This window comes from Bolinopsis microptera, chromosome 1 (assembly GCF_026151205.1).
Source record: "Bolinopsis microptera isolate Bmic1 chromosome 1, MBARI_Bmic_1.0, whole genome shotgun sequence".
Classification (NCBI taxonomy): domain Eukaryota; kingdom Metazoa; phylum Ctenophora; class Tentaculata; order Lobata; family Bolinopsidae; genus Bolinopsis; species Bolinopsis microptera.
This window is the reverse complement of record NC_087072.1, coordinates 6,722,422-6,736,030: the sequence shown is the minus strand read 5'-3', so window position 1 is coordinate 6,736,030 and position 13,609 is coordinate 6,722,422. Positions and strand designations below refer to the sequence as shown.

The following is a 13,609-nucleotide window of genomic DNA, read 5'->3' as shown; positions in this document are numbered from 1 at the left end:
TTTAATGATTATTAATGGAATTATCGGATATTTATAATTCAATATGTATTGATTCTTCTGTGGAAAATAAAAATTGTATTTTACTTACTATTCGACGATAGTGGCTTAATTTTGACATCTATTACCCTAGCATGTTCATAAGTTCTGAACATTAGCCACATGACCCATACTCCCATATGCATAGTTTGCTGAGTTAACTCAGAAAGAAAATGTATTGTTGTTATACAGTATAATGTTAAAAATGTCACCAATAGATCCAACGATTTTTCATTATAAGGCAGTATTTTGCAGCTAGGTAGGTTTTTAAACCTTTTTTATTACTACTTTCGGGCATCGGCTATTCCTTGAACCTTATTCTTTTCTTCTTTTCGAACAAGATTATATTACTACCTATACAGTTTACACTGTACCATCTTATTTCACATGATGAAGTTTGTTGCATAAAGAATCTTACGAGAGATTTTAACCATAGAATTGCTCATTGTGTTTTTTTTAATCCCCAGGTATGTCTGGGATGAAAATTTGATTTATGATGATGAGATGGCTGCCAGGAATATGACATGATTAGCATTCGGTTACCCGCTGTTTTGTCTCCTTTCAGACAATTACACTATGTTTCACCACCAAAGGTTTGTGGAGTGGTATGAGTTAAGCTTAATAATTATATAATCAATTCCTTCATATTATATCATTCTGTACAACTGTTTTCACAAACGGGAACATTCGCAATTTATTATCTGTACTAGTGAATATTCTTTGCAATTGAATGACTCTTCTGATGCCATTTCAGATACCAGGAAATGCCTTTATAACAGACTCGATCTTACCAAGACTAATTTCTGCTGTTTACCAACAAAGAGGTGTCAGCCCCACCATTCCAAATAATGATTTATATCAGTTTGGTTTGCAGTACAGAAAACTCAACAAACTTGCTACTGATTGCGAAATGTATCCACCAAAACTTCAAAGGTGCAGTCTGATGTTACAATTTACCATATCAGTATTTAAAATACAGTTCCTTAATTTAAACACAATATAAAGTAAAAACATCATGAACTTACCACTACTATTTAGCTGAAGCAGTATTATGGTGATACAAGATTATTTCTTTTCTTCTATATTTTTCCCTATCATTATATTAAACTATATTCTTTCCAGACTAGATGGATGGGGTGGCCGAATAGACAGAGTTATTACATGTGATTCTTGGAAAGAACTACACAACATTGCCAGTACTGAAGGTCTTGTTGCTATTGGACACGATCTAAGCAGTGATCATGTGAGTTTTGCTGGATTTGTAACATTTTAAATTTCCAGTGTGAAACTTGAGCTGTAATTCTGCAACCGATAGTACCACTATAATATATGTCAAAGCAGATAGCTGATAGGTGCATGATCACGCTCACTTATCACTGATTTATAATATGGTTCCTGAATCCTGCTTCACCATTTATCATCACACATCTTCTCAGGAGCTAAGAGAGGTGTGGCAGAGTATCAAGCTAATTTTGTTCAGTTCGGTTAGTGGTATGGTATCTTGTCCCCTTGCTATGACTGATGGTGCAGCGTCCACTCTCTCAAAGCTTCTTAAATTTCACCAGAACTGTGCTCCTGGTGATTTTTTCTTTGTTTCAAATCCTAAACTTGTCGTGCAATCAGATTGAAATGAGACTCTGCCTCTTGTATTTGATTTGGTGCTAAATTATATTTGTTGAATTGAAATTAACTTTTCACAATTCACATGTACTGTTTGTTTAAGGTGAATGCTCGGTGTGCAGCGCTGAGTGGATTTCGACAGTGTCTCAGACCATATCAAATCTAACCTCAACTAATCCTGAAAACTTCTGGACCTCAGGTTTTTTCTTATAAAGTGAGATACTCAGCAAATAATTTGCAAATTGTTTAACAAAATGTTCAGCATTATTGATCTCTTAGCATGAAATTGTTTTACTCTTCAAAAAACATTCCCATCAGATTATCTGTGGCTAGAAGTGAGAGATTTCCCATCTCTTAACAATCAATTTAAGAATAGGTAAGAATTCAAATTCCTAACCCACAAACAATTCACTCCAGGACAGTGGATGACAGAGAGAGCTGGAGGTTCGGACGTGACCCGCTCCACACAAACAGTTGCACTGAGAGACGAGCACGGTGTACTCAGACTCTACGGCAACAAATTCTACACTTCCGCCATTGATTGCCAGGTTGCTCTGGTTCTGGCAAGATACGATGAGAACTTGTCGCTGTTCCTTGTTCATTTACCACAAGGTTTGTGTTAACTTTGTGCTCTTGTTCTTTCGGTGGTTCATAGTGGCTGTTTTTTTCGGGATCTAATTTAAGTCAGAACCTTTTACTGCATGTCCTAATTTCATGATTATAATCAAATTAATTGCTCATTATTGGTAATAAGCATTAAGCAACATTCCGTATATTTCCAGAATATGACGGTACGATACAGATAGAGAAGTTAAAGGAAAAGTTAGGTACACGACAACTTCCAACAGCGGAGTTAACACTAAACGGTGTGCCAGCTTTACTTCTTGCCGAGAGAGGCATAGCAAACATTGTACCTATGCTTCAAGTAAATGGCCGACATTTAGTTTTTAAAAAGGAAAAACTTCAACTGGCCGAATTTAAAATTTAACGTGCAATTTCAAATTACCGAAAAAGCCTTGGAAAATTGAGTAACTCTCCAGGCCATGTGAAACTTTCTTTTACCTCTTAAATAATCAAAATTGCAACATGTTTCAGGTGACACGTCTGTACAACGCACTCTCTGCTATCTCCTACCTACGTCACGTGACCACACTAGCACACAGCTATGCGGAGTCCCGCTCAGCATTTGGGCACACCATAAACAAACTGCCCCTTCACAAGACATTACTTGCCAAGCTTGAGACCTTTTCTCGAGCTTTAATCCTTCAGAGTGTGGACTTAGCCCTGATTCTGAACGCAAAGGTTGGTTATCCCTGATTTTCTATCCAGTTATTAATCTAAGTAAACTATAGGTAAAAATATAATATTAATCATAAGCTAAAATGTACTAATCTTTGTATTCTAAATGGGGAAAAAGAAGAAACATTGTCAGTCAGTCGAGAAAATTGTCAGTCAGGCTATATGGCAGCTTTGTAGATGTTGTGACTATGCTAGTAGTGGTCCCAGGCTTGCGACTGGAATTGCGGTGTTAAATCGATTTAATGGTACCAACGATCCACCTCCCACTTGTTGTTTGGTACTTAGCATTAATAGTGTTAGCTGTAGCCATTTATAGCAAGAATCTTAAAACTAAAGGGGATGACAAGGAAAAGAGGAAGGAAAAAGAATAACGGGACAAACAATTAATTAAAGTATTTATAGGAGCATTAGATATTGTAATTACAAGCTTCAATAATAAATCACTGACTAAAACTTCTAATTAAAATGACACTTGGTACGCTCGCCCATTTTCACTGGTCAGTCTGAACTTCGGTTTAGCACGTTGTACACTTATTCACCTAAGTTTCAGAATTTGTTCAGTTTAGCAGAGTTAGTACCCGTGTTTCAATAAATCAAAAGATATCAGGGGAGTTCTTTAATAATGTTACGGTCATCTAGAATACCGAACTTCCTGAAAACGTTATCATATTTCCTCAGACAACGTTTAATGCCTTTAATCAGTCTATCACGGCTATATCCTCTATCAATTAGAATTTTGAATATTTTGTGAAGATGGGAGGTAAAGATATCCAATCTAGTGCAAACATTACCATATCTAAGAACTTGACTTGAAAAAACGTTGTAGCCAACCTCGGTTGGGATGTTACTGTGAGGAAATGTAAGGGATACAACATGAAAATTAAAATCATCAGTTTTGTTATACACTGATATTTCTAGTCCTTCTGTGGAAATATTAATATTTAAATCAAGGTAGTTAATGATTTTATTATTGGAACCAGCTCGCTCCATCTCCAATGAATTAGGATAAATATCTTTAATCAATTTATGAAAGTAAAGGTAGTTAATAATAGATAAATCGTCAACATATCGTTTATTATTGGATAATATCTTTGCTAATCCCATTTTCTTTTCCTGAAGTAAACGTTTCATATAATTAAATTCCTTTTTGCCAACAGTGAGATCAGCTATAGGGGAACTTGAATTTCCACCCATAGGAATACCCTTGGTTTGTATGAATACAATCCCACCGAAGACGACATAAGTGTTATAAATAATAAATTTAACAGCCTCTTTTAGGTCATCTTGACTAAAGCAGGCATGACAATCATAGGTTTTATTGGAAAAGAAACATGTATTACTGTCTCTTTTAGAAATACAAATATATCTATTACGGTCTGAAAATATTAAATCAACAACTTCATTAATCATATTCTCTACTTCAATCAAGTCTAATCTGGTATAAAGAGTAGTAAAATCATATACTTGTATATTATAAACATCGCTATTTTTGATAGCTTCAAGGAATTCACTTGAGGAATCTATGCTCCAAAACATGTTTATACCGCTGTTGTTGTAGATTGCCTCGCAGTATTTCTTGAAGTATTTCCTCAAAAGTTTCAGACAACAGTTAACTTGGACGTTAAGTTGTTTCGTAACGCAAAAACGGGCACCTGCAATGAACCTCGCCTTGTAAGGGTTCTTATGAAGCTTAGGGTTCCAGAAGATGCGTGCTAGTCGCAAGTTTTTATCTTCAACTTGTACATTAAATCTCTCCTTTAGACTCTCAGATATTTTATTGACATAATGAGTCTCGTCTTCGCTACAGGGTTTATATGTATCATTACCTATACATTCTAGAGTATTAGGATCAAAACCCATTTCATTGGCAAGAGTTTTTACATAAAACTTTTTACAAATAAATGAAAAATTACCAGAAGCTTTGTCGATACTACAAATAATGTATTTACTTTTCGGCAATTTAAGACTTCTTTTAACATCATCTTTTTCCAGTGTGTTTTCTTTTATTTCAAATGTTTCAGGAAAGTTTTTCTTGTAATATTCAATACGATTGGAAACTATTGATAACACTTTTTCCTTCCAATCGCTGAACTTTACTTCTTTTTGACAGTACTTTCTACTTTTTGATTTTATAAATTTATCGACAGCTTCGGTAACTGACATATATATCTCATCTGGAGATTTAAATGTGGGAATTCTGTATTTACAACCGTAGGAAAGTACTTCCCTAAGTTCAACATTATCAACAATATCTAAATTACCAGTAACTACATGTCCATGAGGAGGATAATTGAAAGGGGAGGAGTGACAATCGCATGGACTACCTAAAATAGATTTAATATCAGAAATAGAAAGTTTCTTTAAGAATGAAGCATAGTTACAAATAGAAAGACTTATAGGATCATTATACTCATAATAAATCTGTAATGGTGTAAAAGACTGAATCAAAATGGGAAGCAAATCAATGACTGAAGTGTCAGAGAAAATAGATTTTAGGTTAAGATTATCAATGAATTTGCAATTAAATGGAACAATTATAAATTCTCTATTACTGGATTCAGATTTGTTCTGATGGTATTTGGGGGAAAATGTTGAACAGAAAGAGGAACATACGTTGTAAATCAATCCTGAATTATATTGACTCAAAGAGTAGAGAGTGTCTAAATCTGATAAGCTATAACATTTTAATGTTTTGTATATGGAATGTTCTGAAGAGATGTTATCTTTCAGCCTGTTAATATCAGACTCTATGGTATCCAGAGACTTCTTAGGCTGAACTTTCTTCTTTCCATTCCCTCTGCCACGTTTGTATCGAGCAATCTGTCCACTAAAATAATTCATAACCCGATATTGGGAGATGTTGCCCGTTCCTTTCTTCTTGTCATTAAGACCAAGAGGGAATGCTGTCCCAAGCTTCTCTATCCAGTAATCCTCCAGGAGAAGTAAATCATTTTTGACATCAGTGGACATGTCAGAATCAACATAATCTACAATCTGTATGGAAGCATCTGAGAAGACGTGACCAGGAATATTAAAATGTTCATATAAAAATGTGGATGATTTGGCTTTGACACAATTTCTGTGGCCATTGACTCTTTTATGAAGTGGTTGAGTTGTTTCTCCAACATATTGTTTTTTACAGGTAGAACAGGTAATAACATAAATAACATTATTAGTTTTACAATTAAATATAAAATTTGTATGTCCAAAGATAAAATCATTATTAAAAGTACTGCTCCTAAATGTATTAACAGGATTAAAACTGTTGCAAGTGAGACAACCTCTACCATTGCAACATCTAAAAGTGCTAGAAAAGACATTACTAGTAACTATAGGGGTTACCCATTTATTCAAGGATTTTGAGAAAAATTTACCATTACGTTTAAGTCAAGAAGGTAACATCATCCCTTTCGGCGTTTCCGCCTAGACCCAACGACTCGAGATAGGCCAAGGACAACGGGTCGGACATCAACCTATTGTCATGGGGCTGCCATGATTGGGCGGGCGTTAGATGTCATGAACCTAAATAGTTCTCCCACCGACGCAGTGTAGCCTGGCGAGATTCTTCGCGACCATAAAAATCTCTTAGAACCGGATCTTGCACTGCCGCTGTTTCTCGTACCGTAGCATGGCGGACAGCTCACGCCAGAAAATGAAATAAACAGGTAAATACAGGATAAATCAGGAGATGTATGTACAACAACAAGACTTCAAGGAGGGCGCCCAAGAAAACAAAGATCAACCAAATCTCGGAACCAATGGCCGGGAGAGATATAAATGTAATTATAGAGCAATATCAAGAAAAGCACTAGTTTTCTGATTCGGAGAACTCGGTAAAATATAATTGGACGACATTCCTCTACTATAGTAGACACAAGACATTCCTATACTATAGTAGACACAAGACATTCCTCTACTATAGTAGACACAAGACATTCCTATACTATAGTAGACCCAAGACATCCCTCTACTATAGTAGACACAAGACATCCCTCTACTATAATAAATATCATAATTTTCCTCATCCAGGAGGAAACACCCTCACTATCAAGCAGTGTGGGTAGAGTTCTATCAGCAGTTGTAAAGATACACACAGCACAGGTAGCTGTTACCACGCTGAGGGAAGGGCTCGAGTCTTTTGGGGGAGCTGGATACATGGAGGTTAGTAATTAGTTGTTAGTAGTTGTTACTTAGTGTTGTAATGGTGTAGTAATGCTAATTATTGTAGTCAGGAAATACTTATTATGACGAATGCAAATGTTGAAACAGTATCTTAGTTTTTCTTATTTTAAACTAAGATACATCTTAATTCCTTACATAACATGTCCAATCCTCCCAGGATACAGGGCTACCAGGTTTATTCCGGGATGCGTGCGTACTACCCGTCTGGGAAGGGACATCTGACGTCTTATCCGCGGAGACAATACGAGCACTGTCCAGGGGCTCGTCACAGACTGATGTGTTCCGCTATATCCGCGAGTTGGCTATGGGTTGGTGCGTGTTAGGTGGTCATCAGTATTCAGGCGATCTTGAACCCTGCCAGCCATTAGAGGTCAGTTTATTGCGTATACATCTAGTACTGCAGCAATACTGACGCATTTTAACTTTCCAAAGATACTTCGCGTTTAACTTTAAAATCCCTGATATTAGGAATGAGCGACATTGCATGATGAGCTTTATTCTATAGTTACCCTTATTGAATATATTACCCAAATTACAGTCTGACCATGATTTTGTCTGAAGGTTCCTCTGACTGAACTAGGTCAGTATCTCACACAACTAGAGGCAGCATTAGAAGACTGTCAATACACAGGTCGGACTGTAGCACTGGGTATTGGGGCAGCACACGCTGCTGCCACTCTCATTAGCTTCGCTAGATACACTCAGCAGTCTTCTGATGTGGTAAGAAGTACTTTTTAATCAGACTTACAAATAAAGAAATAATAGTATTGTCAATTTTGTTTGACTTGTTTTAAGATTAATACAACACTTGTAAAAACGAATTAGGTTAGGATAATTATAATTGATTTAGTTTTTTCAGGCTGCAGCGAGATTATGGTGTAAAATGGGACTTGTATCGTTGAACAACCTTGATTCTGCTGATATAGAAGATGTTCTATCTTCAACTAACTGATGATTACAATTGTATATGGACACGTTCATTTGAGTTTGAGGATATTGGTAAACAAAAATAATAGCGTTTTTGACGATAGTGGCTTAATTTTGACATCTATTAACCTAGCACGTTCAGAAGTTCTGAACATTAGCCACGTAACCCATACTCCCATATGCACCGCTCAGAAAGAAAATCTATTGTTGTTAGGCACTATAATGTTTCAAATGTCACATTTTGTGTGACTTAGTTAACTGCAGTTGTCTAATTATCATTCCTTGGTCTGAAATATAGTAAATTAGGTCAATCTAACAATTATGATACAACATTGGTTAATGGGCACGGATCGAACGGTTACAAGGCAATATTTGGGTAACTTTGTCACACTCATGATACCATACCTCTATTCTACTGTGAGGTGTCCTAAAAACCCTTTCAACTCATTATTTGATGGTTGCTCTACCAATCATAGCCCTAAAATATGTTGTTTTGAATAGTTAGCTAATACAGGCACTCGGTTATTGGGAAATGAGGTTAATTCTGTCACAATATATGGAATTTAAAATTTTGGGCGAATTATTTATATCTGATTTTGGTTTGAAAGGCGGGAAAGTTTTATATGATGACAATGTAGTTGATGCAAGTTAAGATCAGTTGATGTTAACATTGTCACAAAAAATTATGCGAAATCGTAAATAGATTAAAAACAATGATTATAGAATGAAATAGTCTCTTATAATAACTCTTATAATAACTCTTATAATAACTCTTATAATAACTCTTATAATAACTCTTATAATAACTGATGTGACAAAATAAACATGTCTTGCCCCTATTTTGAAGATCTTTATTCTATACCTCTATTAGAATATTGTCCAGAACATCAGAGCTTAAGTTTAACAATTTTAGGTTAAATTTGTCAAAGTCACTAAAAATGTGACAAAATTAACTTTTCATGCCCCAACAATTTCAAGATAGTGTGTAAAAATTAGCATAGGCTGCTTTATTACCTATATAAATCAATCCAAACTACAAAAAAATATATGTTAATGTGATGACGATTACCTAACTCTTATAATAACTGATGTGACAAAGTAAACATGTCTTGCCCCTATTTTGAAGATCTATAACTCTATTAGAATTCAACATTCTTTCAGAAACGATTGGAAGAATATTTTCCAGAACATAAGAACTCAATTTTAAAAATTTAGATTTATTTGTCAAAGACATTGAAAATGTGACAAAATTAACTTTCCCTGCCCCAACAGTATCAAGATAGTGTGTTAAAATTGGCATAGGATTTATTACAGGTATATTAAAGTATTAATCGATCCAAACTACGAAAAATATCTTTTAATCTGATGACGATTACCTAACTCTTATAATAACTGATGTGACAAAGTAAACATGTCTTGCCCCTATTTTGAAGAACTATACCTCTATTAGAATACTATGTAACTTTATCATCAAAAAAATTTCGATAAACTAGTTATTTTGCCAGCAAGGAGCTAACAGAGTTATAATAATTTTTTGTGACGAAATTACCCTATTTTTGACCATGTTGCGGTAGTTTAATTGTGACACTGTTAACATATTACCACCTGATAATGATTTATGTGACTGGTGCATGGTACTAGCAGTGTTGTTTGATCCATAGTACGTATAATATAAGGGGTTTAAGCTGGTATATCATTATTTGTTCAATTTCACACATGTTCAGATATCATCAAGATTATGTGACAAAGTAAGCTTGGTTGTGCCTTCTGTGTTTTAATCCCTTACGACTATATGATATAATAACAATTCCCTGCACTTCCAGGCCATCAAATAAACTTACACTACTCAGCATTGCTTATCAGGGTGCCCTAAACATTCATCACATATTTTCTTTAATGTGTGACAGAGTAAACCTGAATGCACCATCTAACGAAAAAAGTCGTCAAATATGTAGGTAATGGTCATATGTACCCATCCAATCAACTGGACACTCAAAAATTTGGTCAAAAACGACAGCAAGGTGTCCATATTTACTACGTCACATGTTTATAGTGTGACAATGTAACCATTTCCGTGCCGGCCGTATTTAAGCGATATCTTATCACCTGATTAAGATATCGTTATGTGACAAAGTTAGCCTGAAGGATGAGACGATTATCCTAACCATCAAGGGTTTAAGTAATTTCATAGTGTGACAAAGTCAACTACACTGTGCCTTTTAATAGGGTCACTTATATTTACCAATATCCTCAAACTCAAATGAACGTGTCCATATCGCTTGTTAACCATGTTCTTATCGTACTTTCGAACTCTTTAATACATGTTTCTTTGATCATTGGGGGTTGTAAATGTTTTGTTTGGTGATCACTTTTTAAAGATTTTTTGTTTCATTTATTCAGTTTTATGATTAGTTTAATTACAGAAAACTATAATTCCGTTTCATAATGAAGACCTGACTTTTATTGCTTTAGACGAGATTTGAAATAATTTAATCAAAATTAACACGTTTAAAGAAAATAACGATGTTAAAACATATTTATCGCAGTTTTATGAATAAATGTTGAAAAACATGAACTTCTATCACAGTCTTAACTTACTGATTCATGAAAGTTTTTAAAGCAAGAACTTCTATCACAGTACTATCTCAGGAAGATATAATGTAGAAATAAAAAGCTCAACTAGACCTCCTGTTGCTGATGTATACTCCAGAAGCTACCCATCACCAGCACATAGTAACCAAGCAAACAAATGTCACGAACTAAAGTCAAACAAGAACCTACCAGTGACGACACCACTGACAGCACTCTAACTCCCAAGATCAAATGCGAGTTTTACCCTCAAGACATTTCGCATCACTTTCCACAGATATTCCAGCAATTCCAGTGCGGTATTTGCAGTGCGGTGCTCGAGGAGGAAGCGTTCACTGATCACGTGAGAAGCCACTACCATCCTCCAATAAAATGCGAGCCTGAGGAGGAAGAGGATGTGAAGCCAGCTCTACCGGACATTGTTGTTCCTGAGATAGATATCCCCGATATTCCTGTAGAGGAAGATAAGGAACCAACAAACGAACGATCATTTCCGTTTCCGATAGTGGACTACCAACAGAACATGATATCTAATGATAGTCAGAAATCAAACGTTATTTATACTTGTATGAACCCGAACAATTTGTACTATAAATGTGAAAAATGTACGTTTACCGCCTCCAAACAGACTGTTCTGAACGAACACAAGAAAACACATAAGAGCAACGCTTTGAAGTGCTCAAAATGTTCATTTTATACGACATCAAAGGAGATGTATGCAATGCATTGTCGCAAGCATAGAAAAAGACCCATTGCGGATGTCGAACCTATTGATATAAAACCTGAAAATGTATTTTAAAGTAAGTTGGGTTCCATAAAAGTTATATTTTGATCAGATGTATTGGGATGAAGATATCTTAATATTTCACCAAATTTGTGAGGTGCTTAAGGTTTAAGTTAATCAAGATGTTGATTCTTAATAGGGTATTCTTTTCACAATAAATATTCTTAAGAGTTTTAATTTTTATCGCTGATTGCATCCTTAAAAACATGAGTTTGTAACGTTCTAAAATGGAACGCGCGTTTTAATATTTTGTGTTGATCGGCATTTGAATCACACGCGTTTACTTGCTTCAAAGTGTAGAATTGTAATCTAGACAAAATAGTGACCTGACTTGAATTCGAAATTTCGCTTACTAAACATGAGCTACCGTTTTATGTTCGATGGACATGTAAAACTGGCTGAGAGTTTATCAATCGAGTTGTTAAATCTTTAAAAAACAAATGATTTCGCGTAAATCATATTATCCTAAAACTGGAGCATGTTTCAGATATGGACTACGACAAACTTCTTGGGAGATGGACCACAAACAAACAGACGGTTACTTGTAATATGGATAAAGTGGAAGAAGCAGACCATATACTCAAGGAACTGGCCGCACTGGAGTGCATGAAGAATATTTCAATATCAACTGAAGATTCGGCGTGAGTTACTTCCAGTAAACAGAGCATGCAGGTTGGTTTTGAATGTGAAATCTTGCAGAGATTTTGTTGCTTTCAGAATGAAATGTTGTTATTCTCTAGTTGTGTCACTTAATTGTCTTTACGTGGCGACAGCTTGAAATATATCCTTTAACAGTACACTTCATACTTATGACGCATCATGGTGAATTAATGGTAGTGAATCCTATCATATTGTCAATAAAAGTAAGCCAGTAAACGATATCTTTCATATCCAGGCTATTTGCGGCAATAAACAGCGATCAGATGAACTGTAATCGCTTGTATTCTAAACTCGTAGACGACGCTTCGGAGAATGGTTAGTTATTACTTCTGGAATTTTATAGTCTGAAATAATTTACCATTCAAATTTTTCGCAATACTTCAATAATTTGCAGTGATTAAAGTGTCCTGTTCACTATTGAGGCTTTATAGTTTAACACTCAGGTCTAAACAACTATCTTGAGGAGAGTTTAGAGCAAGTTTCCCAGGATACGAGTGAATTAGACACAAGTTTGTGGTCTTGCTCGTTGTCTGCGGATAACCCTGAGTTACGCAGTATTGTACTTCAGCAAACTCAAGACATCACTTGGCTTACCAGAAGTGAACTAGGTTTGATATATTTCCTGTTTTTGGAACTTTATAATGTGTTATGTGGATTAAAACAGAGTGATCACTGATGATATTCAATATCTCAACCAATTTCATTTACAGGTCTAGCGTGCCCCATAACAAGAGAGGAGTCAAATCCCGACATACCCACCCAAGAAAGATATCCTCACACCTCCAATAAACGTCCAAGGACCTCGCCCCCTTCTCCAATCCTCGACAAAAACTTAGCACGTGACTTAACAAAACCACGTGAGATCATCAGAGAAGAACGCGAAGTTGCCTCGAACGAATCTACTACCCGTACTATACCCCAATTTTATGGAAAATCTCGACTCCCGGACAGACTGAAAAATCGTGTTTATCCTGGCCGAACTCGCTTGCAAAACTTGAGAACTTGTGAACAAAACACAGGGCAAACAGCTCCCAATCCATTTCAATCTGCAAAATCGAAATATGCTACTGATTGCATCAAACAGGGCAAAGATATCGACCCTTCTATCAAGAAATCGTTGGGCGGAAAAACCGCACATTCGAAGGTTCTAAGTTTTAAAATGATGAAAATTAATAAGTTATAAGATCTGAGAGTCCTGGCCGACAAGATTTATGTTAGGATACTTTCATTGGTATCTTAATTTCAATGACGTAATACCTATAATCTATATTTTCTTATTCCAGATTATGATTTGCAGACTTACCCCAATATAATCATTGCTCAGTGTTCACTGGTTTGTTCAGGGTTACAAGCCTCCCGTAGCGTCAAAAGAAGAGGAGGAAGAGGATGAGGAGTGGGAAGACGAGAGAATGAAGGGAGTCGACAAAAAGTTAGCCAAACTCATACTAAATGAAATAATGGATAAAGGTGGGTAATTTATTGAAAAAAATTTACATTTTAATTTCTTTAAAA

General features: G+C 35.6%; 2 protein-coding genes across 3 annotated transcripts in view; both read left to right on the top strand.

The window, feature by feature from the left end:
- The first annotated feature begins 507 nt into the window (after positions 1-507).
- On the top strand, positions 508-8,812 carry LOC134821792 (acyl-CoA dehydrogenase family member 11-like). 2 transcript variants are annotated; one of them, XR_010161054.1, is made up of 12 exons: positions 508-629; positions 791-969; positions 1,159-1,279; positions 1,473-1,614; positions 1,760-1,855; positions 2,074-2,268; positions 2,439-2,581; positions 2,752-2,958; positions 6,985-7,116; positions 7,295-7,507; positions 7,769-7,857; positions 7,997-8,007. XR_010161054.1 is itself a non-coding variant. In XM_063832571.1 (12 exons), the coding sequence occupies exons 1-12, from the start codon at positions 561-563 to the stop codon at positions 8,087-8,089; spliced, it is 1,749 nt and encodes a 582-aa protein (XP_063688641.1). In that variant the 5' UTR covers positions 508-560; the 3' UTR covers positions 8,090-8,812. The 2 variants fall into 2 exon arrangements, 1 of the variants encoding a protein (XP_063688641.1); XM_063832571.1 differs by having other exon boundaries at positions 7,699-7,857; positions 7,997-8,812.
- Positions 8,813-11,922: 3,110 nt separating this feature from the next.
- The window catches only part of LOC134815790 (fidgetin-like protein 1), a 33,161-nt gene continuing 31,474 nt past the window's right edge, over positions 11,923-13,609 (top strand). The window contains exons 1-5 of the mRNA XM_063824383.1: positions 11,923-12,078; positions 12,333-12,412; positions 12,541-12,705; positions 12,808-13,241; positions 13,441-13,564. Of these exons, the coding sequence (XP_063680453.1) occupies positions 11,927-12,078; positions 12,333-12,412; positions 12,541-12,705; positions 12,808-13,241; positions 13,441-13,564 (955 nt within the window). The 5' untranslated portion in view covers positions 11,923-11,926. The remainder of the gene's footprint in view (positions 12,079-12,332; positions 12,413-12,540; positions 12,706-12,807; positions 13,242-13,440; positions 13,565-13,609) is intronic.

Excerpts from the sequence above, each read along its gene's own strand:
- LOC134821792 (XM_063832571.1), top strand. The coding sequence starts at position 561 with ATGATTAGCATTCGGTTACCCGCTGTTTTGTCTCCTTTCAGACAATTA. Across the intron at positions 7,117-7,294 it reads GGGGAGCTGGATACATGGAG|GATACAGGGCTACCAGGTTT; the intron begins GTTAGTAATTAG and ends CAATCCTCCCAG. Across the intron at positions 7,508-7,698 it reads AACCCTGCCAGCCATTAGAG|GTTCCTCTGACTGAACTAGG; the intron begins GTCAGTTTATTG and ends TTTTGTCTGAAG.